General features: G+C 41.5%; 1 protein-coding gene across 3 annotated transcripts in view; it reads left to right on the top strand.

Moving 5' to 3' along the window:
• Positions 1 to 25,038, top strand: part of LPGAT1 (lysophosphatidylglycerol acyltransferase 1) — a 91,891-nt gene that overhangs the window by 28,184 nt on the left and 38,669 nt on the right. For all 3 annotated transcript variants that reach the window (XM_075530096.1, XM_075530093.1, XM_075530087.1), the window contains one exon: positions 24,899 to 25,017. In XM_075530096.1, coding sequence (XP_075386211.1) covers positions 24,899 to 25,017 — 119 coding nt within the window. The remainder of the gene's footprint in view (positions 1 to 24,898; positions 25,018 to 25,038) is intronic.

Raw genomic sequence — 25,038 nt, 5'->3', positions numbered from 1 at the left:
ACAGCATGTGGCTGTGAAATTTTGTTTCCTGCTCAGGAAAAATGCCACAGAAACTGTTGTGATGTTGAACACAGCATACAAGAACAGTGCTATGGGGAAAACATGTACAAGTGGTTTTCTCATTTCCAAAAAGGTGAAATGTCGATTGATGACAAACCCCATTCTGGACAATTGTCAACTTTCCAAACAGACAAAAGTGTGGACTTGTAGTGCAGTTGGAGTTTGTTCCACCATGTCAGACTTTCTATTAATCAAGCTTTCTATTTAGAGGTTCTGAAAAGCTATTGTAACAGTGTGTGACAAAAAAGGCCTGAATTGTGGCGGATGGTTTTGCCACCACGGCAATGGTTTTGCCACCACGGCAAAACTGGTTTTGCCACCACGGCAATGCGCCTGCTCACGCAGCCATCTCAGTGCACCAGTTTTTGGCAAAAACCAGTATGCATCTCTTGCCCTGTGCACCTTACTCACCTGACCTCACTCCGTGCAACTTCTTTTTGTTTCTGTGAATGAAGAGGGACATGAAAGGACAGAGATTTGACCACATAGAAGAGGTAAAGGAAAAAATGAGGGAGGTGTTATTAGCCAGACAAACAGATGAGTTTGAAAAAAATGTTTCCAAGAATGGAATCACAGAATTGACAAATGTATGAAATGTTATATACTTTGAAGGCGAGAAGTTTGGTTGTTTTGTAAAAAAAAGTAAATGCATAGTTTTTTGGGGGGAACTCCATTTTGGGGGGTACCGCCTTGTATATGTAACATCAAATGTTCCATTACCCTTTGTTGCATATACAGCTCAATGACATTAACAGTATGGCTCAGTCATCTTTTTTATCACCCCAAACTGAACTTCAGTACCCACCAAGCAACAGCTCTTCATTCCTGCCCTGCTCCCAGCCCTTGGTAACCAATCATCTACATTAGTCTCATACCCTTGCTTATTCTAGATATTTGATATCAGTGGGCTCATATGACCTTTTGCAGTTGACTTAGTTTACTCAGCAATAATGTTTTCAAATTCATCCATGTTGTAGCATGTATTAGAACTCCTTTATGACTGAATAATATTTCATGTACGACTAGGCCATATTTTATTTGTCCATTGTAGATACTGTGGATACTTGAGTTGCTTTTAGCTTCTGGAATTAATGTCACCATCAACATTGAACCATTGTTTGAGGTTTTATGGTGTATACCTCTGAGTAGAATTGCTTACTTATATGGTACTTCTGTTTAACATTTTGCAGAACCTCCAAAACTATCTTTCATAGAAACTGTACTGTTTTATATCATCGCCAGTAAAGGAGAAGAATGCCAGTGTCTCCACATTCTCCTGTTTTCTGTGTTTGTTTGTTTATAATAGTCACTCTAGTGAGCGTGAAGTAGTCTTTCACGTGTGGCTTGAATTTGGATTCCAAAACCAAACTCACTTCCTGTGTTAGGGTTGACTAGAGAAATAAATTAATAGACACTCCTATGTGTATAAAAAAGAACTTTATATAAAAGAGCAATTTTATATTGAGGAATCATCCCACCCAGTCCAGATCAAATTCATAAGTCTGATATTAGCCCATATGTCCAATACTAATCCATAAATTCCTCTTTAGACTCACGCAGCACATTACAATGATGCCGAATACAGGAAGATCACAGGCCAGTGGGTAGAAGGGCTTGTGGATCCAGTGGAGGTGGAAGCATCTTAATGCTGGCACAGGTCTCCATGTTTCCCCTACAGTTCTCTGAGTGTCTCAACAACAGGAAAGGGAAGGGAGAGAGAGTGTGTCCCACCTCTGGGGAGGAAGACAGAGTTCCCAGAATCCTCAGGAGAAGGTCATGCCCACATAGAGGCATTATTGACTATAACCTGATTGATAGGCTAGACTCTACCCCTTCGCTCAAGTTGACAGGAGATTATGTAACCGACACACTGCCAACAAGTTGATTGCGATCATGACCAACCCTATAGGTCAGGGTAGAACTGCCCCTGTGGGTTTCCAAGACTGTAACTCTTTATAGGAGTGGAACACCTCGGTGCTTTTGAGCTACTGATCTTGAAGTTAGCAGCCCAGTGCGGCTCCCCAAGATGAGAGCCTGAATCCCGAGGCATAGCTGCCTCACCTGTGTCCCATCTGTGGCCTAGTGCTGCAACAGTGTGTGTTCGGAGTCTTTGAAACCACTGGGGAGGTGGGGGGGGGGGGAGGAATAAACACAGGGAGAGTTGCTTTCCCTCAAAAAACAAAAGGAAAACATTATGGTATCAATGATGTATATGGCTGAATGTTATTCGAACAAAGCTCATGGATGGGTGCTTCAAAAACTTGGTAGAAAAAATGCCATTGCCATTTAATGTCATTTCTGAACACCCTTTTCCCAGCACCCTTGCTGATAGGTCATGTCATCTACAAATAGAGTTGGTTTTATAAATCATTTTACTGGGGGCTCATACAACTCAACACAATCCATACATCCATCCATTGTGTCCAGCACATTTGTACATTTGTTGGCATCATCATTCTCAAAACATTTGCTTTCTACTTGAACCCTGGGTATCAACTCCTCATTTTTTACCTTCCCTCCCTCATGAACCCTTGACAGTTTATAAGTTTTTATTATTTTTCATGTCTTACACTGACTGATGTCTCCCTTCACCCACTTTTCTGCTGTCCGTCAGTCACCCTGGGAGGGCTTCTATGTAGATCATTGTGATCTGTTCCCCTTTTCTCCCCCAACCTTCCCCTTACCCTCCTGGTATCGCTACTCATTATTGGCCATGAGAGGTTTATCTCTACAAATAGATTTTTTTCTTTCTGATTTGCATACCTTTTGTTCCTTTTTTTTTTTTTTTTTACAAATTGCTCCGATTAGAATGTCCAGTACACTAGAGTGACACTGATAGAAGCAAGCATCTGTCACTTTTGAGCCATGGTGTTGCTTTGGGGTTATCATAAAGGATCTTTATCATGTTAAGGTTTATCCCTCCTATTCCTGATATGCTGGGTGTTTTTATCATCAAAAGGTGTTTGACCTTTTTTTCAAATGCCTTTTTTTGGCTGCATCAATTGGGAAGATCATGTGATCCCCCCCTCCTTCACGCAATTAATTTGAGCTGATCTATTGAACCAATCACCCTTGCTATTTAGGGAGAAATCCCACCTATTAATGGCATACAATTGTATTAATATGGTGTTAGATTCAGTTTGCTAGTATTTTTGCATCCACATTAATAAGAGATTCTGGTATATTGGTTCTCTAGTATTCCTGTGGGTTTTTTCCCCTTTTTTATGCTATCTATTGATCTTTTCAGAGAAACAACTTTTGATTTGATCAATTCTCTATTATTTTTCTATTCTCTATTTTATCTCCATTGCAATATTTATTATTTTCACTCTTCTAGTAGTTTTAGGTATAGTTTTTCTTTTTTCTAATCCCTTGAGTGTAAAATTAGGCTGTGGGTTGTGATCTTTTAAAAAATATATAGGCATTTATTTCTGTAAATTTACCTTTGACCCCTTCCTTCTCTGCAACCTAACATTTCATGTAGTACTTTTCTTTTAATTATCACGAAGTATCTTCCAATATCTATTGTGGTTTATTCTTTGAGCCATAGTGTGTTTAATAATGTGCTGTGATGTCCATGTATTTGTGAATTTTCCAGTTTTATTAAATTGACTTTTAGTTTTGGTTCCATTTTTATCAGAAAAGATGCTTGGTTTGATTCCAGTTTTTAAAAAAATGTTATGACTTGTTTTGTGACCTAACATATTGTCTAGTCCTTGAGAATGAACTATTTACCTTGGAGAATAGTGTGTCTTCTGTTCTTCTGTAATGTGGTATTTCTATGAGTGTTAGCTCTAGATTCTTTATTGTGTGAAGTTCTCTAATTCCTTATGATTTTTTGAAATCATTTTATTAAGGGCTCATACAACTCTTACCAAAATCCATACATAGATCAATTGTGTGAAGCACATTTGTCCATTCATTACCCTCATCATTCTCAAAACATTTGCTCTCCACTTAAGCCCCTGGCATCAGCTCCTGATTTTCCCCCCTCCCTCATGAACCCTTTATAATTTATAAATTATTATTTTGTCATAGCTTATACTATCCGACATCTCCCTTTATCCACTTTTCTGTTGTCCATCCCCCAGGGAGGAGGTCACATGTAGATCCTTGTAAATGGTTCCCCCTTTCTACTCCACTCTCCCTCCACTCTCCCGGTATCACCACTCAGCACTGGTCCTGAAGGGATCATCCATCCTGGATTCCCTGTGTGTCCAGTTCCTATCTGTACCAGTGTACATCCTCTGGTCTAGCTAGATTTGTAAGATAGAATTGGAATCATGATAGTGGGGAAGGAGGAAGCATTTAGAAACTAGAGGAAAGTTGTACTTTTCATCATTGCTATAGTGCACCCTGACTGGCTCATTTCCTCCCCGTGACCCTTCTGAAAGGGGATGTCCAGTTGCCTACAGATGGGCTTCTGGTCTACACTCCACACTCCCCCTTATTCACAATGATATAACTTTTTGTTCTGATGATGCCTGATACCTGATCCCTTCGGCACCTCGTGATCACACAGGTTGGTGAGCTTCTTCCATGTGGGCTTTGTTGCTTCTTAGCTAGATGGCCGCTTGTTTAACTTCAAGCCTGTAAGACCCCAGATGCTGTATCTTTTTATAACCGGGCACCATCAGCTTTCTTCACCACATTTGCTTATGCACCTACTTTGTCTTCATCTATTTTGTCAGGAAGGTAAGCATCATGGAATGCCAGTGTAATAGAACAAAGTGTTCTTGCAAAGTGTTCATACTTGAGTAGAGGCCCAAATGTCCATCTGCTACCTTAATACTAAACCTATAAATATATGTATATAGATCTATTTCCCCATCATTATGTATAAATATATTTACATATGAACATGTCTGTATTTAGACCTGTATAAATGCTCATTGCTTCCTAGCTCTTTCCTCTTATTTCCTTTTATTTTCCTCTTGTCCCAGTATCATGTTCAATCTTGATTTGGGTTTTAATAATTCCTCTCGATTACATTGCACTTGATAAAACTCCATCAGGCATCCTATGCCCTCCTTGCCATTGATTTTTGATCACTTGTTGTTCCCTTGGTCCTGAGTTTGTTAACATCTGCTTACTTTCCCCTGCCTTCCTCTCTTCCATGACCCTCACCTCCCCCCAACCTTGGTCCCATTGTTTTCTCTTCCAGATTGTTTATCCCACCTATCTTATCTAGATAACAGGGAGAGATAATATGCACAAAAATAAGAGAGCAAAACAAAGCAAAAAAGGAAAGAAAAGAACAAAAAGAAAAGCCTATAAATTAAAGCCTGTTTGTTGACCTTTAAGAGTATTTTCCAAGTGAGTCTGATGGGGTGCCGCGCCCTGGCCCCAAAGTCTATTTTTGGTAATCCCTGTGGACTTTGTTGCTCTACACTTCATGTTCTGTTGCACACCCTTAGTGGTTCACTGTGGTGTGGTGGGGTCAATCCTGAACTGTGTCTCCAGTGTTGCCCCATAGCACTATGTTCAGTGAGGGTCATCCTGTCCTTATTGATCTTCTATCTAGATGTTTTGGAGGAGGGGGTGGAAGTCTGTGTGGGCGGGGGATGCAGGATGTGAATTAACACAGAGCAGAGGGGAGAGAGGAGCGCAGCCACAGACGCATCCTTACCAGTTCAACTGTCTGTGTAAGTGAATCACGGGTGCTTCTGCGTATTGGAGCAGTCCATGTCATAGGAGGACTCTGATTGGTTAGATGTGAGTAAACAAACATTCAAAGCCCTGCAGTATCAGCGGGACTTTGAATGAACAGTGGAGAAAAATGGTAATCACCATGAGATAACAGGCTCTTGTCCTGTTATCAGCACTTTTTTTGTGCTGAAAAACTCAGCTTATACATGAGTACATACGGTGTGTGTGTGTGTGTGTGTGTGTGTGTGTGTGTGTATACACATATATAATATCTGCCCCTCATCAAAGCTATGTACTTAAATTTTTTAAATAAAACAATCTTATTACCTTCAAAGTCCTCTGAATTACACTTAATACATTTGTCAAATTTCTGATTCCATTCTTGGAACATTTTTCAAACTCCTCTGTATGACTGACAGCACCTTCCTCATTTTTTTCTTCACCTCTGTTATGTCCTTTCATGTCCTTCTTTGTTTGTGGAAACAAGAAGGGGTTCAGGCAAAACTGCTCTTATGAACAAATTCACCATGACCAGGGAGAACCTTCCCAGGCAACACACCACTGGGTGCACTAACTCAGAATGAGTTCCTCTATGCTACCCTGGCAGGAAAAATGCGTACTACAAAAGCTCCATCCAGTGGAGAGTTTTTTCCATTTGTTGGGGGGTCCCCCGTCATATATACTAGTTTTGCATTAATACCAACACTTGGGATTACAGTATTTTTTTATTTTATTTATTCTAATCCATGGGTAGTTGTAGCTCATCCTGGCTTTAATTAACATCTCCCTAATGATCCGTTGCTTCCTAAGAGGTAGTTCTGCTCTGCCCTGTTGTGGCCCTTTGACAGAATTGGCTCAGTAGCAGTGGACTTTGGGAATAGCCTAGGAAAGAGTTGTTGGTGTTTGGGGTTAGAGTAATAGTAATAGTAACCCAGGACAAACTGATGGCCATAGCATATGTTTTGGCGATAGAATCTACAGACACAGAGGGGGGTTATATAGAAAACATTAAGAAAAGGAAGAAATAGAAAATGGTTCTAAGACTTAGTTTTGGATTGAGTGGGCTACTGTTACTTCAGTGATATGGAGAAGACTTGGAAAAAGAGCTTGTTCTTTGTTGAGTGTATTAAATATGAGATGCCAGCATCTGGGGCCAAAAGACAATGTTGACTTACTTCTTGTGTCCCTATCACCTCTTTTATACCAGGCACCTGAAAGAAAATTTTGTCCTCAGATATAATCTGGTTTATTTATGGCAGGGTAGTGGAAGAGCCAGTCAGCTAAAAGGTTAAAGATATAAGGAAGTTTTTTTACCCTGTGATGATTACAAGGAACAAGTACGTGAATGATTTGTGTCAGCCACTGTGCTGAGTACTTATGTATTGCTTCATATAATTTTCACAAGGAACCAAAGGGAAGTGGTGTTGTTATTATTGTTGGTAAATACCATTGAGTCATTTCCACCTCTTAGTGATTCCACATACCACAGAACAAAACACTGCCCAGGGCACCCTCACAATCGTTGATCTGTTTGCTTATTACAGCAGCCACTGGATCAACCCCTCTTGTTGAGGGTCTCCCTCTTTTTCACTACCCCTCTACTTTCTCAGCACGATGTCTTTTTCAGGAACTGGCCCCTCCTAATAAGATGTCCAAAGTACGTGAGATGAAGTCTCGCCATCCTCACTTCTAAGAAATAGGCACCACTCCGCTCTCCACTTTAGAAATTGAAGTACAGAGATGTTAACTAATCTTTCCAAACTCACGGCTGATAGGTGGTGGATTCATGATTTCAAAATCAGGTCTTAACTAGGAGAGGGAGGCTGGACGTGATTGACAGCAAATCATATTTTCTCACTAAAGAGAATAACATTTGACCGAGAGCCAAGGGGACATAATACCTGTCCTCTTTTTACCTTATAGGAACCCCTGTGGTGTGATTAAGCATTGGGCTGCAATTTGTAAGTTTGGCAGTTCTAAACTACCAGCCTTTCTGAGGGAGAAAGGTGAGGCTTTCAACTCCCACAAAGAGTTATACAGTACCGGAGAGCCACAGGGACAGTCGTTATGAGTTGCTATCAAGTCGATGGCAGTGAGGGTTTTTTTTTTTTTTTTTTTTTAATTTTATGGCTGAGTAGACAGTGAGGCCCCACTGATGGGACGTGAAGGGTGGCAGACTTCTGCCTTGCTCAGCAGTCAGTGTGCTAAGTAGATTTCATTAGGAAGAGATTTTTCCCTGTGGAGACCAGGGAAAAGGATTGCCCAGCTCCACTCCTAATTGAATCACAGGAAGCCAGGACACCTGGAACAGGCTGGGGAAAGAGATGAGTAGGTTTTCCCAAGTTTTCTGAAAAGAATATATATTACTTTTGAAACTAAGGTAGGAAGGAGTTCTGTCATGGTACAGCTTAGCCTGAAACACTGAAGAGCACAGATCACTGATCCTTCAAGTAGTAGCCATTCAGTGGGTGTGTCACTGAGCCCACCTGCATTTTCTCTGCTCACTGATTGTGGAACTGGACCTTGGAAACACTTCCCTTTGACAGCTGTCTCACTGGAAGGACGCTGCAAGGCCATAGCAGCAGGCGAGGCCGCCAGCTTAAATTGGCCTGCTTTCTCTGCCTGCGTGTCTGCAAGCTGCTCAGCCTGTGGGATGCTTCGTGGTGCTCACCGTGGTGATCCCAAAAGACAGCCGTGGCCTGTTCTTGCCCACAAGGTCCTCCATCCCATGGCTTCTACAAACAGACCATCCTTACCTGTGTCCACACACTCTCGCAATTTTTCCCTCCCAGGCTGGTTCCTGTGACAGCCCTGCCCCCTCGCTAATTCCAATGAAGTCTGAATGGTAGCCTTAGGGGTTGGGACTCTGGGTTTGCACTCTTCTTCGTGCGCTGCGCCGTATGTGTTATTTTTGTTTCTTTCACATCACTCTCCTCCCTTTTTAGTAGTTAACCAGTAAACAGTTTCTTTAAAAATTCTCTCTGTGTTCAAAATGGTGTGGTTTCTGCCTCCTGATTGGACCCCGACTGATAGAATAGAAAACATCAGTAGCATGAAGTAGGCACTACGGTGAATTAGATTTTAGCTTACAGAGGAATCCGTGACAGGGACACATATAGGTATGTGTTGCTTAGTGTCCACAGTTATGTCCTGTGCAGTAAGTTGTTATGTGATGTGGATGTTGTTCACATCCCTGTTTCCACGGAGCCTGGGTTTCCCAGATGCACAGGTCCAGGGGCTGTGCACATGGCCCAAGTAGATCTTGCTGCAGACACCAGGTGAACACTTGGCTGGCTCCTGTCAGCTGTCACCACCTTCTCTGCTAAGTCAGCTCCAAGGGAGGCTAACTCACCCTTGAGAACCTGCCTGGGATGGACATATACAGCAAGGGGACCTAGAGGCTTGATCCAGGAGGGGGTAACAGGGAACAGAACTTTTCACTGTGCCTGTGGGATCTCACTGGGAACAACGCAGGGATTGTCCCTGCTGAGTCATGGGAGCCCAGGGAGATAGGGTTGGGCGTTTGTATGTACCGTTAAGCTTCCATTACTGCAGACTAGGCAGCTTCTGAGCAGAATGCAGCAGCCAGGCAGATGTGGGACTTCTTCCTCATTCTGGCATACTACATTCAGACACTAGGGTGCCCTGACCCACGTATTATGTATGTGGTTGAATGTTGTCCAAATGGACGTTGAGCAACTCATCCCTGTAACCATGAAAGTACTATAACCACACTAGCACACATGGGATGCTGTATTATTCTTCTAGCTGTATTGTTTCTCTAGGTGACATCATTCAGGCCTGATGGCTTAGTGGGTACATATATTGGGTTGCTAACTTCAATGTCAGCCAGCAGTTGGCAACTACCAACTGCTCCTTGGGAGAAATATAAAGCTTTCTATTCCTGCAAACATTTAATATTCTCGGAAACCCACAGGAGCCGTTTGCCCTGTTCTCTAAGTTCTCTGTAGGTCAGAATGACTTGATGGCAGTGAGTGTTTTTTGATGGTGCAGTGGGTTTAGTGTTGGGCTGCTTACCAAAAGGTCAGAGGGTCAAACCCATTTGCCACTCCTTGGGAGAAAGACGAGGTGGTTTGTAGCTTTGGAAGCCAGATGGAGCAGTCTACTCAGTCCTACAAGGTCCCTAGGAGTTGGAATTCACTCAGTGCCAGTGGTTTTGTTTTTTATACGCCATTAACTAAATTTATATTTTCAGCCCTAGTCTCTTCAGAAATTCAGACTCACACAAGGGGGCTTCAAAATTTTTGTGGTTGAGTTTTTTTTAATCTTTTAAATTCATTTTCCCATGAAAATTTTGAAGTCTCTTCATATATGTACCAGCTTTCTTGAATGGCCACTTGGATATCTCATGAGTACCTGAGAGTTAGTATACTTTCCTTTTTCACCTTTGCGAAGGGCACCATCATTCACCTAATCAGCTCAACTAGGCCACCGTCTATTCATCCTCTCTGAACGCCATAGATGCCAGCTTCAAACCACATCTCCTGCCCAGCTGCGTCTCTCCCTCTTTACTACTGCTCTGTCTGCCAGCACTCTCACCTGGACATTACAGTGACCTCTGAACTAGACTGCTTGCTTCCATTTTCAACACTGAGACAGTGCTGTTTTTTCATTAGATCTTTATTGCTTTTTAAAGACTTGAGAATATTTCATCTTTTCTGAACACACATCCCCGCCCCCTTTGATTGTGAGCCCTGGTGGGATAATGGCGTACATCCCAGCTCAGCTGCTAATCATTAATTGATGCCTTTCACACATTCTCACAGCACAACGCTCAACATTTGTGTCTTTCTCCTTGTGTGTGGCATGGAGACACTGTAGGATTTATGGAGACTCAGAGGGAGAAAGATGAGGCTGTCTGCTCCTGTACAGATTTGAAAGTGCTGGAGACCCTGTGTGAGGTACTGTGGGTCAGAACCCACTCCATGGCAGTGGGTTTGGTATTTTTGGTTTGGGAACTAAGAAAATCATGTGAGTTATTTTTATTATTTATTACTAATTCTGGAGCCCTCGTGGTGTAGTAAGTTAAGTATCAGTCTGTTAACTGCCGGGTTACAGGTGTTTGCCGTTTTAAGGAAAAAGATAGGGCTGTCTCAAGATGGGGTGTTCTGCTCCTGTAAAGAGTTACAGTCTTGGAAATTCATAGGGGCAGTTCTAGTCTGCATTAGAGGCTCCTAAAGGCAGTGTGGGATTTTTTTTTGGGGGGGGGTTGTCTACTCCTGTAAAGATTCATAGTCTCAGGAAGCCTGAGAAGCAGTTCTGCTCTGCTCTCTGTAGGGTCACTTGAGTAGGAATCCACTCAGCAGCAGTGGGCTGGCTATTACTGATTCCTGGCACAAGTACACATTCCATATGCTACCTACACATTCCATGATGCAGTTCTTAGCTACCATGGCATTCATTCCTCACAGTTGTTTTCCTGGTGAGTTGTTAAGATAATTATATAGCTATTTAATAATAGATGTGACTGTCATTATTTTAATTAAGCAACCCCTCCAAAAGCTACCGCTTGAGCCTAAGTTATGGAAGCCTTAAACTTTTGTACTGTTAAATCCCATCTCCTCCCTCCACCACCACCACCCTTACCCCCTGGGTAAGAAGCCCATGATGCCCTTAGCATGTTCATGCTTGCTTTACAAAATTAAAGAAAACTTCCTGTCTAGTAGAGCTCATTTAGGAATATACATCAGATTCACACGACTTTTTCCACATGTCCGGCTCCAAATTCCAGAAATTTGAATTGAGTGGGTGAAGGGAGGGTAGGAGATGACACCAAGTCTCTCTTTTCTCATGGCCTTCCTTCCCTTCGTCGCGGACTCCCTCCCTTTTCCTCTAGTTAATCACCCTTTGCTCACTGCTGTCTGCCCTAGTCTCTCGTCCATTAATCAGCGCCTTAGCCACTTTCTCACGGCACCCTTAATTACGGTCCTAACTCCCTTTCTATCTCACCCCATTTCCTCTGCTAACCCCTAACCTTGGGTGAGTCCATGCTAGTCTGCCTCTAACCTGAGCTTCTGAATGCCACAGTTCTGTGTGAGGTTCTCTCGGGTCTTATTTTAGATCCCTACTCTTTGCTATTCATATTAGAAGAATTGGTGCATTTAAATTATGGTGTTGGCCTTCAGGTTAGACTGGAGCATGTACACTGGTACAGGTAAGAACTCACGCCACATGGAATGCAGGTCAGATAAACCCCTCAGGAGCAGAAATGGCAGTAGCGATACCAAGAGGGGAGGGGAAAGTGGGGGGAGGAGGGAGGAAAGGAAGAACTGATGGCAGTAATGGACGCTCACACCGTTAGGGGGAGAACGACAGAAACGGGGAAGGGAGACAGCAGTCCATGTAAGATATGAAAATAATAATTTATCAAGGGGTCACGAGGGTGGGAGGGGTAGTGAGGGAAGAAAGAGGAGCTGATACCAAGGGCTCAAATAGAGAGTAAATGTTTAGAAAATAATAACGATGGCAGTATATATACAAATGTGCTTGCTATAATTGATGTATGAGAGCCCCCAGTAAAATGATCTTCAAAAGAAAAAGAAACACGCTCATAAAAAGAAGTCGATACTAATAACTTAGGTGTCGGCAAAGAATCTTGACAGTACCATGGATGCCAGGAGAACAAACAGATCTGTCTTGGAAGAAGCCAGACTACTCCGTAGACGAGAGGATAGTGAGACTTCACCAAACAAACTGTGGACATGGAATCAGGAGAGACCAGTCCCTGAAAAGGGCATCGTGGTTGGCAGAGTAGTGGGTCAGTGAGAAAAATGAAGATCCTTGACGACATGGGTTGGCACAGTAGCTGCAACAATAGCCTCCGACCTAACAGTGATGTTGAGGCTGGTGCAGGCCTGGGTAGTGTTTCCTTCTGTTAGACCTAGTGTCCAGCCTAACCATAACCATAACACCTTTCCTACTGGAGTGGCTAAGCAACCAATTGCCAACCCAAAGGCTGGTGGTTCAGATCCTCGGGCTGTTTGGCTGGAGAAGGATGTGGCAGTCTGCTTTCATAAAAACGCCGTCCTCGAAACCTCGTGGAGCAGTTCTACCCTGTTCTGTAGTGTCACTACTAGTTACCCTTGACTGGACAGCAACAGATACATCAGATTAGAGACAAGCTGGCCTTCTGGGGCACGGTAAACATGTGGCTTTTTCAGTTAATAGTGAGGCTAAAAGTGAAGTCATTGTTGTAATGTCAGTGGTACAATCAGTTATATCTCTTTCATTTTCACAACATGTTTTACTACTATTAATGGCATTACGAATGTTTGATAAGTGAGAAAACTGAGGCACTGAATGTCAAAACACTCTATGATATCCACTTGCACACTTACATTGTTTTTAACTCTGCAAGGCAAGCTGTTCTACTCTGTTAGTGTAACGGCTTCAGGAGCCCTGTGGAGTGGTTAGGTGCTTGGCTGCTAACTTGTCCTTGATTGAATTGTGTTCCCTCAAAATATATGTGTGCTTGGCTGGGCCGTGGCTCTTAGTGGTTTATCAGTTACGTTGTTGGTGTTGTTGGATGCCAGGGAGTCGTTTCTGACCCATAGTGCCTGCCACCTCTGGGGTCCTGTGCCATCCTCGCAGTTACTCTTGCTCAGTCCTTCTCAAGGGTATCCAAATGGAAAAAGCCCCACTAGGTGTGCATTAAGCAACTCATTCTGAGTCAGTGCACCCAGCGGCATTGCCTGGGAACGTTCTCTCTGGTCACTCTGGATTTTTTTGTAAATGCAGCTTCATTCGAACCTCGTTTTTGGTGATGGCCAATTTAAGAGAACAGCCTGTGGCTGTGAAATTTTGTTTTCTGCTCAGGAAAAATGCCACAGAAACTGTTGTGATGTTGAACACAGCTTATAAGGACAGCACTATGGGACAAACTCAAGTGTACGAGTGGGTTTTTTCATTTCAAAAAGATGAAATGTCGATTGATGACAAACCTTGTTCTGGACATCCATCAACTTCCCGAAGGGATGGAAATGTCAACTCAAAGTGCATTTGGAGATCGCTCTACCAGGTCAGACTGCTCATCAAGTTTTCTATTTAAAAGTTCTGAAAAGATATCGTAACAGTGTGTGATAAAAAAGGCCTGATTTGTGGCAGATGAAGGACTGGTTTTGTTACCTAGACAATACACCTGCTCTTGCAGCCATCTCAGAGCACCAGTTTTTGCCTCAAAACAGCACACCTCTCTTGCCCCACACACCTTACCACCTGACCTCCCACTGTGTGACTTCTTTTTGTTTCTGTGAATGAAGAGGGCCATGAAAGGACAGAGTCAACAAAGAAGAGGTGAAGGACAAAATGAGGGAGGTGCTGTCAGCCATCCAAACAGATGAGTTTGAAAAATGTTTCCAAGAATGGAATTTCAGATTTGACAAATGTATGAAGTGTAATGGAGAGTACTTCGGAGGTGATAAGGCTGTTTTGTAAAAAACATTTTTTGAATAGCTAGCTTGAGGTGAGGATTCTGGCTTTGGGGGGGTACCCCCTCGTATTATGTTCCACACAAGTGAAATACGTTGGCACAGTCAGTGTAGCACAGTAAACATCTTTGAGGTATTCACTGCTTTCGGCCGTGATCTATCTGACAGCACATCTGAAGGTAGCTGGAACATCTGGCAGCTCCCTGTCAATGTACTGCTGCAATTGATATTGAATGAACTTCAGCAAAATTTTACCTGCATGTGATATCAGTGATATTGTTGTGTGATTTGTGTATCATGTTGGGTCAGATTTCTTTGGAATGGGTATAAATATGGATCTCTTCCAGTTAATTGGCAAAGTAACTATCTTCTAAATTTCTTGACATACATCAAGAGACAGGCTTCATCAGCCTATTGAAACATTACCGTGGGTAGTCCATCAATTCAGGAAGCCCTGTTTTTGGCTAAAGCTTACAGTGTACCTTGGACTTCTTCAGTATGATTGGTTCTTGTTTATATACTGCCACTTGAATTGGTAGAATGTTGATGGATTATTTGGGGTACAGTAAATCGGTGTATTCTTCCCATCTTCTTTTGATTAATTACGCAATGGCACAATTTGGAAGTTAATTAATGACATCACCTCTCATGAGGTGATCTAAAATAATCAGCCAGTTGTAAGGAAATTACTTACTTACAACGCCCTTAGCTCACAACGCTGATCTGATTTTAGGGTGGGCCCTTCACGGTGGCCTCATTTTCTGTTACTGCTGTTAGGTGAGAAAGAGGGGTCTCAGTGCCACAAATAAAGAGCCAGAAGTAAAATGCATCTTTAAACCCAGAGGCCCTGTGCTGAAAACCTTCCAGACCCAGGGAAAGATTGATGCCAAGCCACATAGAGATCCCCAAGGGACATCAGGCTAAGGAACTTGCCCTCAGATCTGACACAGTGGGAAAGCCTTCTCCCTGAATTCAGGGAGCTGACACCCGGAATTCAGATTTCTAGCCACTTACACTGAGAGAATAAAGTTCTGTTTATTCAAATACTTACGGCATTTCTGTTACAGCAGCACTAGATAGTGAAGTCAGAAACTAAATGGTTGGTGGTTAAAAACTGCTAGCTGTTTATTCCACTGGAGAAGAGTCCCGGACATTTTATAAAACACTCCCTTGTCCTGGGCCATCCTCACAATGATTCTTATATCTGAGCCCATTGTTGGAGCCAGTAGGTCAATCCATCTTGTTGAAGGTCTTCAGTTCTTCACTTTACCGCTCTTTTACCAAGCATGATGTCTTTCTCCAGAGTCTGGTCTCTTCTGACTTATCCAAAGTAGATGAGATGAACAAAGTCTCGCCATCCTTGCATCTAAGGAGCGTTCTTGCTGTACTTCTTCCAAGACAGACCTGTTTGTTCTTTTGGCAGTCCATGGTACTTTAAATATTCTTCACCAGCACCATTATTAAAATGAACTGATTCTTGGGGGAGGGTAGAAAAATGTTCTTGATACCAGGGACTCAAGTAGAAAGAAAATGTTTCGAAAATGATGATGGCAACATATATACAAATGTGCTTGACACAATGGATGATGTATAGATTGTTATAAGAGCTGTAAGAGTCCCCAATAAAATGATTTTTAAAATCATAATAAAAATAATTTGAATGTCAAAAATATTACTGCCTAGAGAATCCTATAGGCCAATTCTACTCTGTCATTTTAAAAAATATGTTTTTGTTAAATATGTCCGTGTTTGCTTAGTGATCATCTTTTAGGATCTTTATGAATTGGAGTCAGCTTAACAGCACACAGTCACAGCAATAGCAGTGACTTTCGCATCACTCTGTTTAAGGAACTTTTATAACAGGTTGTTTTTGTTTTTATCTTATTTTTAAGATAAGAATTGTCCTAATAAATATCAATCCATAAGTATATTTATAGATATGTTTAAGTATGGTGCATTTTTGTTAAATATGTTCGTATTTGCTTAGTGATTATCTTTTGGCTTTGATTTATAGTCATAATTTTAAGAATCCATTTTCAACTAGGAATTTTTCTTCTAGTTTTTCTTCAGTTGTCCTTCATTCCCTTTGGGGCTAGTGTACCTGACCCAATTCTTTTTTGAGACTTCATTTCACAGAACAGTGTGTTAAAATAGTTGTGTTTTTCTAATTAAGTGCAATGTAGGAACTGGCAGATAGCCATAGGTCATCTTCTTTAATGTGCTAATAATCCTATTCTTTGGTTAATGTATTGGTTCAATTATTTTACTTCCTGGTCCTGGAGTACCTGAATGTGATAAAAAAAAAAAAAACATAGGCACTTCACATAGAAAATAAAATAGCTTTCTCTAGAAATATTTTTCATCTTGATTTTTCAGTTCTTTAGATTGCTACTAGTGATCTGTAACATGTTCTGAAAAACTCGTACACATTGAAAATTTATTATTGAATAAATTTAGATGATTACAAAAATCTAATATAGCTTTATTGCTCTCAGGATAACTGCATAATAGGTTTATCCAGGTACCTTTACTTCCTGATTTAATGTGTCATATAAATTGTGCTAGAGTGATATTTAGTTAGAAAATAAAATTTTGAAATGAAAAGAAAAGAAAATTTTGACCAAGTTCTGATTGAGAGATAATACATGTTCAGGATTACTTCTCAATGGTTTGTACCTTGAATATTTAGAAATGGGCATTTGGAACTTAATGCCCTTCTATGTATAAGGAGACTTCAAAAAGCTTGTGCAAAAAAGTGATATTTAAAGATAAAAATGAAAATATATAAACTTTATTTCTCAGCATACTTGCCATGAGGGTCAGAGTGCTTTCGTGAACAGTGATAGCAACCATTTTGTCTATTCTTAAAGAAGTAAGGGTTCTGGAATGTAACCAGGTGAATGCAATTATGTTATATTTCGTTTTTTATTTTCTTAACTAAAGAAAAATGGATGCCTTTTGAAGATTTTTTTAATATTTGTAAGCATAAATCAGAAGGAACCAAATCAGGACTGTAAGGCGGAGGATTTTAGATCGAAGCTCTCGCACAATCAACCTTATTTGGTGAGAAAAGTGAACAGGAAAGTCACCAGAGTGCAGAAGGACTCTGGCGAAGCATTCTCAGATGTTTTCCTGCAAAAGTTTTGAGCATGTTTCTCAAAACACTCCAACTAAGCAGATGCGGCCGTCCTTTTGCTGTCCAGGCCCCCGGCTACTCCAGAATACTGTTGCCGAGACCCTCACTCTAGCCTGCCTTTGCGCGGACTGCTCCGCCGCCACTGCTTGGTATCCATTACTTGGTGCTCTGTCTCCAGGGTCAGACTGGTAAAGCCAAGTTTCTTCTGTTAAAATTCTTTTTTAAACTTTTCATTGAAAGCTTTGGTTATGTCTGCACCTGTCCTGGGTGCACCAGCTTTGGCCCCCATTGAGCAGGAAGTTTGCTTCACTTTCATTTAGAATTGTGTAAGCTGAAGCCTTGCAGTGCGGGCTGTTGCTTCTGCTGTTAACTGCAGGTCCCCTTCCATTAGGGCACAGACAAGATTGTTTCTTCCGTAAATGGATGTGTATGATCTGCCACTGTGGACTTCAGCTTCAGCACCATCCTGTTCCATCAGAGAACAAGTTAGCCATTTGTAAACTGCTGCTTTCTTTGGAGCATTGTTCCCATAAGCTTTTGTAAAGCATTAGTAATTTCACCATTCTTCCACCCGAGCTTCACCATGAATTTGATGTTTGTTCCTGGAGCTCTGGTGGCATAGTCAGTTACAAGTTGGGCTGCTAATTGCAAGGTTAGTAGTTTGAACCCATCAGGCACATGTTGGGGAAAGGTGAGGTTTTTCTGCTCCTATAAAGATTTGCAGCTCAGAAAACCCCAAAAGGCAGTGCTACTCCATTCTCTAGAGCTGCTAAGAGTCAGAACCAACTCACTGGACAGTGAGTGAGTGATACTACTCTGCTACGGGCTCTCTTCATACTAAAGTCTCATTCTTCTTAGTGCTACTAACGAGATCATGTTTAGACATGATATAATCAGTTAGAATGAGTTTATTTTGTTGCAGAAATTGAAATCTATGCATAGTATTTTCATAATACACATTTTCCATGAATTCTTAAAGACCCTTCTTATAGTAAAAGGTACAATACTTAAAGTAAAATGTCCTGGGTGTTTGTAAAACACAGTGCTTTTGTGCTTTTCCTATGTGACAAGAAGTAGAATAAAATAGGAGGATAGACTAGAAAGGGGAGAAAAAAAATAAAGTTGAAGGTGTAGGAATTCAATTTATATTTTGATCATTTAAACCAATCTCACTATATTTATTTACCTTATAGAAAAACAGATGTGCTTTCATTTGCAATTATGTTCGTCTATATGCTTTCCCAATGCATAGGTCTACTAGTGTTCTCAATTCATGTCATCGAGGGTGGCATGAAAGGAATATTTGGTTTTGAGACATCTTTATTGGGTGGAGACAAAAGATTTTCCACATTAACTCTTATTAGCCCAGTATTTGTAGAAACACGATAGACATTCTGGAGAGAATCTTAACTGCAATCAATTTCTGACCTATTTTAAGATGCCAAATACCTGACACTGATCTACTGAGTGAAGAATAATTTGGTAAATGAATGGTGTGTGTGGGGGTGTGTCTGTGTGATTCTATTGAATGGTTGCCAACAGGAAGGAATATGATATGAGGGGGGTTTATTTAGTAAATAAACCATTGCATAGATAGAGCTTTATTTAGCTAGCCTGCAAGGTTTTAGTTGTCTTCATCTTTGCTGTTAAAACATTGTTGCATTGACTAGCATAATGATTGCATCATTTGGTGCATAAATGAATACAAGGTGGTACCAACAAAAACCTGGACGTGTGCCGCGCGGAGCGGAGCTTTCTTAGTATGCGTTCCCCCTCCCCCCCACCCCCTCTGCTAGGCGAACTCAAGAAACTTGTTCTCAGTTAGTGCACCTAGTGGCGTTGCCTGGGAATGTTCTTTCTGGTCATTGAATTTTTTTTTTCATAAAAGCAGTTTCGTTAGAACCTCTTTTTGTGTGTGTGTGTGATGGTTGATTTAAGAGAACAGCATATTGCTGTGAAATTTTGTTTCCTGCTTGGGAAAACTGCCACAGAAACTGTTGAGATGTTGGACACAGCTTACAAGGACAGCACTATGGGAAAAACTCAAGTGTACAAGTGGTCTTCTCATTTCCAAAAAGGTGAAATGTCGATTGATGACAAACCTCATTTCTAGACATCTGCCAACTTCCCGAACAGACAAAAATGTTAACTCATAGTGCATTTGAAGTTTGTCCCACCAGGTCAGACTGTTAATCAAGTTTGTTATTTAGAGGTTCTGAAAAGATAGCATTAACAGTGTGTGACAAGAAAGGCCTGATTTGTGGCAGATGGCTATGCCACCACAACAATGCACCTGCTCACACAGTCATCTCAGTGTCCCAGTTTGGGGCAAAAAAACAAAACAGGGAGGTACTGTCAGTCATCCAAACGGATGAGTTTGAAAAAAGTTCTAAGAATGGAATCGCAGATTTGACAAAGTATTAATTAAGTATAATTGTAATGGAAAGTACTTTGAAAGTGATAAGGTTGGTCTGTAAGAAAAAGTACATACTAGCTTTGGGGTGGGGAGGAATTCTGGTTTTGAGGGGTACCCCCTTGTCTGTCTATAAGATGAATTCCTACAAGTAGAATGGGTGGGTTAAAGTGTCGCACATTCCTTTATTTCTGACATCTGTTTCCAAATTGACTTTCAAACACATTGTTCCGATTTCTATTCCCTGCAGCAATGGGTGATACCTTGGGTGTATGGATGTGTTTCAGTAGAGTTATTTGTCAGCCCAACAAAGTTGGGAACATGAGCAAAAGGCAAGACCACTCTGAAGGCAAGTTGCTGTTTTCTTCCAAGAGGCGCACTCTCAGCGCTCTGCCTCTGTCCTGGCTGCCTCATGCTGCCACAATAAACCGCACAGATGCTCCAAGTTTGAATTCAGGGGCCAGTCTCTAGGCTTTCTCTCTTTGTCATCTCTGGTGGAAGGTCCTTGTCTCGTGGTTCCTTGGGAACCTCCTTGTAATTTGGCATTCATCTCCCCCATCTCTGCGCGTTTAATCTCATCCTTTTATAGCTCCAAACCGCTTGACTCAAAGCACACCCTCCACTGATACTGTCTCATTAACCTAACAAAGAAACTTCATTCCTGAATAGGATATTAAACACGGTATAAAGTTTACATCACATATTTAAGGGGACATTATTCAATCTGTAGCAACTTCCAAGCAAACAATCTCCTGGCATCACATTAGAGTTTCCTGTTGCGTGTTGCATTCATTTAAAGTAATAAAGTGCTTTCCCCCATTTGTTGTCAACTATTGGAGTTTAGTATTTGTACACGCATGATAGACTGATTTGAATACTTCTCTGTGAAAATGGGTACCACAGCTTAAAACATGCCTAAATCAGCTGAACATTTCTTAATTCCGACACTGAAGATCCTTAAAATGCCTTGCTTATATGGGTTTTGGTAACAAGAAAAATTGGTAAAAGCCTTTTCTAAAATGAAGTGTTAGGAGGAGCCCCACTATGTTGGGTGACTCTAGGGAATGAGAAGGGAAAGGGGGCAGTAGGTGGACTCCAAGGTCATCCAGAACTGCTCCACACAAGTGGCTGAACTTTTTTGTTTAGCAGTAAGTAGCTGAGGATGGGGGAATACAGAGCATTGTTTTAGGCTACAAAAGATACCTCATCCCAAATATCATTTAAGAAGAACATGTATTAAGTCTTAAAAGAGACAAACACAACCCAGAGATACAGACATATCATCTGGAGGAGGGGGAACACCAACACGAGATGGAAATGGTGTCCAAGGGTCCACAATTGAGAATTGAGATAAATAGAGCAGAGGTGGGCTGGGGTGAAGAAACTGCCACAAAGTCATGATTGGTAGTAGATTACAGGTGCAGGAGCCAGACCATGACTGGGATACATGCATTGTTAGATAGAAGGACTTCCAAGATTGGGTCAAGGCCTTCCTACCAAGGCAGTCAGGGCATACCTGATGGGGCATGAACTCATGGCAATGGGACCCCTGTGCCATACCCAGTATGGTGACCTCCCTCAAGGACAGAGACTGCCCCTCCCTGGGCTGGCCAGAGGGGTGGAGGCAATCTACCTTCCAAAGCATTCTGCCTGAGGGCAAGATTATCTCCAGCCTTGGTTAAAGACTAGAAAGCATTATGTGGAGGCATAATTTTATATGGAGGGCTTTGCAAATGGATTTTGAGCTTGTATTGCCATGATTACCCTTTTGAAAACTGGGTGCTCAGAATTTAAGCTCTAAAGTAACCCTGATTTATGTATAATCTGCCTTTGATTTATAATTAAATTCAGATATCTGAGGGTAGAATCTTGATGTTTGAGGACTTATGCTTAGTTTTGTCTGTGAAGTAAAATTTTTCCATAAGAACGAGGGAAATACATGGAGTTATCAGTGATTTCCTTAGAGTGCTCATACATGTTTTGGTGCAGTGACTTCATTTGTGTCCGTTTCAGGATTTTTAAATTTTTTTTTTACTGTTACTGTTTTCTTTCTTTTTTTTTTTAAACAATTTATTGGGGCTGATACAATTCTCCTCACAGTTCATACATATACATACATCAGTTGTATAAAGCACATCTGTACAGTCTTTGCCCTAATCATTTTTTTCTCCTCTTTTCTTTTTTTACATTTTAATAGGGACTCATACAACTCTTACCACCATCCATACATATACATACATCAATTGTATAAAGCACATCCATACATTCCCTGCCCCAATCATTCTCAAGGCATTTGCTCTCCACTTAAGCCCCTTGCATCAGGTCCTCTTTTTTTTTTCCCCTCCCTCCCCGTTTCAGGTTTTATTGACTATCTTGATTAGTTTTCCAGCATAAAAAAATGGAGCATGCTTACATAATTTGGCAACGTTTGAATACTTTATTATAAAGTAGAATTTTAGTGATTGTATTAATAGTTGGAAGAGCCTATTGCTAACCACAAGGTCAGTCGTTCAAATCCACTAGGTGCTTCTCAGGAGGAAGACTTGTCTTTCTACTCCCATAAAGAGTGGCAGTCTCAGAAACTCATAGAGGCCATTCTACCCTGTCTTATAGGGTCGCTGTGAGTCAGAATGGACCCAGCAGTAGTGAGTCTGGTGTTTGGTTTATTAAGTAGTTGGGTTTGTTCTTCTAATTTTATTTTCCATGTATAAACTTAACATAATTCTTCTCCCTTTATCTGAAAGATCTTAATATAAACTGTTTTATGATTTTCATTGTTCATTTTATAATATATCTTTCTGGATTAGCATAGAATTAAAAGACAATCTATTTGAAAGATAACAGAAATTTTCCAGACTTTTTGAAGCCACTTCATATATTTTCTTTAAAAAAATCATTTTATTAGGGGTTCATACAACTCTTATCACAATCCATACATACATCAATTGTGTAAAGCACATTTGTACATTCGTTACCCTCATCACTCAAAACATTTGCTCTCCACTTAAGCCCCTGGCATCAGCTACTCCTTTTCCCTCCCTCCCTCCCTGCTCCCCCTCCCTCACGAACCCTTGATAATTTATAAATTGTTATTTTGTCATATCTTACACTGTCTGACGTCTCCCTTCACCCACTTTTCTGTTGTCCATCCTCTAAGGAGGAGGTTATATGTAGATCCTTGTAATGGGTTCCCCCTCTCTACCCAACCTTCTCTCCACCCTCCCAGTATCACCACTCTAAGCACTGGTCCTGAAGGGATCATCTGCCCTGGATTCCCTGTGTTTCCAGTTCCTATCTGTACCAGTGTGCATCCTCTGGTCTAGCCAGATTTGCAAGGTAGAATTAGGATCATGATAGTGGGGTGGGGGAGAAGCATTTAGGAACTAGAGGAAAGTTGTATTTTTCATCGTCGCTACGTCTGACTGGCTCATCTCCTCCCCCTCGACTCTTCCTTAAGGGAAGGGATGTCCAGTTGCCTACAGATGGGCTCTGGGTCTCTACTCCGCACTCCCCTCATTCACAATGATATGATTTTTTTGTTCTTTGATGCCTGACACCTCATCCCTTCGACACCTCGTGATTGCACAGGCTGGTGTGTTCCTTCCATGTGGGCTTTGTTGCTTCTTAGCTAGATGGCTGCTTGTTTCCCGTCAAGCCTTTAAGACTTCAGACTCTGTATCTTTTGATAGCCAGGCACCATCAGCTTTCTTCACCATGTTTGCTTATGCACCCACTTGATCTTCAGTGATCGTGTCAGGAAGGTGAGCTTCATGGAATGCCAATTTAATAGAACAAAGTATTCTTGCATTGAGGGAGTAATTGAGTGGAGGCCCAATGTCCATCTGCTACCTTAATACTAAATCTATACATATATGCACATAGATCTATTTTCCCATCCTCATATATAAATATCTTTACATACGTACATGCCTTTATCTAGACCTCTATAAATGCCCTATGCCTCCCTGCTGTTTCCTCTATATCCTTTTACTTTCCTCTTGTCCCACTATCATGCTCAGCCTTCATTTGGCTTACAGTAGTTCCTCTCAGTTACATTACCCTTGATCATGCCCTACCAGGCCTCCTATACCCTCCCCACCACCGATTTGGACCACTTGTTGTTCCCTTGTCCCTGGGTATGTTAGCACCACTTCCTTTCCTCGCACCTCCCCCTCTCCCATGTCTCCCTGGAACTGTCAGTCCCATTGTTTTCTCTTCCAGATTGCTCATCCAGCCTATCTTATTTAGACAGACCTGCGGAGATAATAACATGCACGAAAACAGAGAAAAACCAAGCAACAACAACAAAAAGCCAATGACAAAAAAAAAGAAAGAAAGAAAAGCTTGTAGTTAGTTCATAGACTGTTGGCCTTTAGGAGTGTTTTCCAGTGGAGTCTGATGGGGTGCCAAGCCCTGGCCCCAAAGTCTACTTTTGGTATTCCCTGGGGACTTCATTGCTCTGTTCTCCTTGCTGTTCTGTTGCACACCCTTTGTGTTTTGCCTTGGTGTGATGGGATCAGATCAGGCAAAATTCCCACACTGGGTCTCCATTGTTGTCCCCTGTAGGGCTATGGATCAGTGAGGGATGTCGTGTCTCATAGCGGAGCCGGCCATATGGTCTTCTCTGTGGACTGGTTGCTCTGAGCTGAAGTCTTATTGTCAAGGCTTGGTGGGCAAGGATGTGCTCCACTCTCTCTTCCTCCCCCTTCATTTGTTCCTGTGTGCTCTGATCAGACATTTCTCTCTCCTGGAGCTGCAGCTTCAGTGCTGTCCTCTGAAATACATTCTTCTCGGGGGACTTGATATATTTTCTATCCATCTTTTTGATAGATTTATACTACTATATTTTACCATCCTTTTCTTAACTGGAGACCATTTAAATGATAGTAAACTTCCTTTATACATGTACCGTTGCTTATTGGACTCAAATTTCTGTAGGAATCATCATACCTCAATTTCTAGGTCAAAAGTATGATGCTTTACATTTTAATGAATATTTGGAGGCTAGATAAATGATCTTTTAATATTCAGATATCTATAGGAAATAAACATAGATTCAGTCTCTCCAAAGTCTAAATTAGATGATGTATCATCACTAATCTGTATGCCATCTCCCCCCTCCCCCTAAAGTTAGGTTTCTAGTAATAGAAGAATCTTTAAAACGACAACTTGGAACCTTTTCTGTTCTTACAGTGATGGAATGGGGGGAAGACATTAAAGCGATTTCAAAGGATGAGGCAGTAATGCTGGTGAATCATCAAGCAACAGGAGATGTGTGCACTCTGATGATGTGTTTACAAGACAAAGGCCTGGTAAGCCACCCTGGGGCCACA

Source organism: Tenrec ecaudatus, chromosome 1 (assembly GCF_050624435.1).
Source record: "Tenrec ecaudatus isolate mTenEca1 chromosome 1, mTenEca1.hap1, whole genome shotgun sequence".
Classification (NCBI taxonomy): Eukaryota; Metazoa; Chordata; class Mammalia; order Afrosoricida; family Tenrecidae; genus Tenrec; species Tenrec ecaudatus.
Note: the sequence above shows the minus strand (reverse complement) of the source record. Positions and strands in the feature narration are given on the sequence as shown.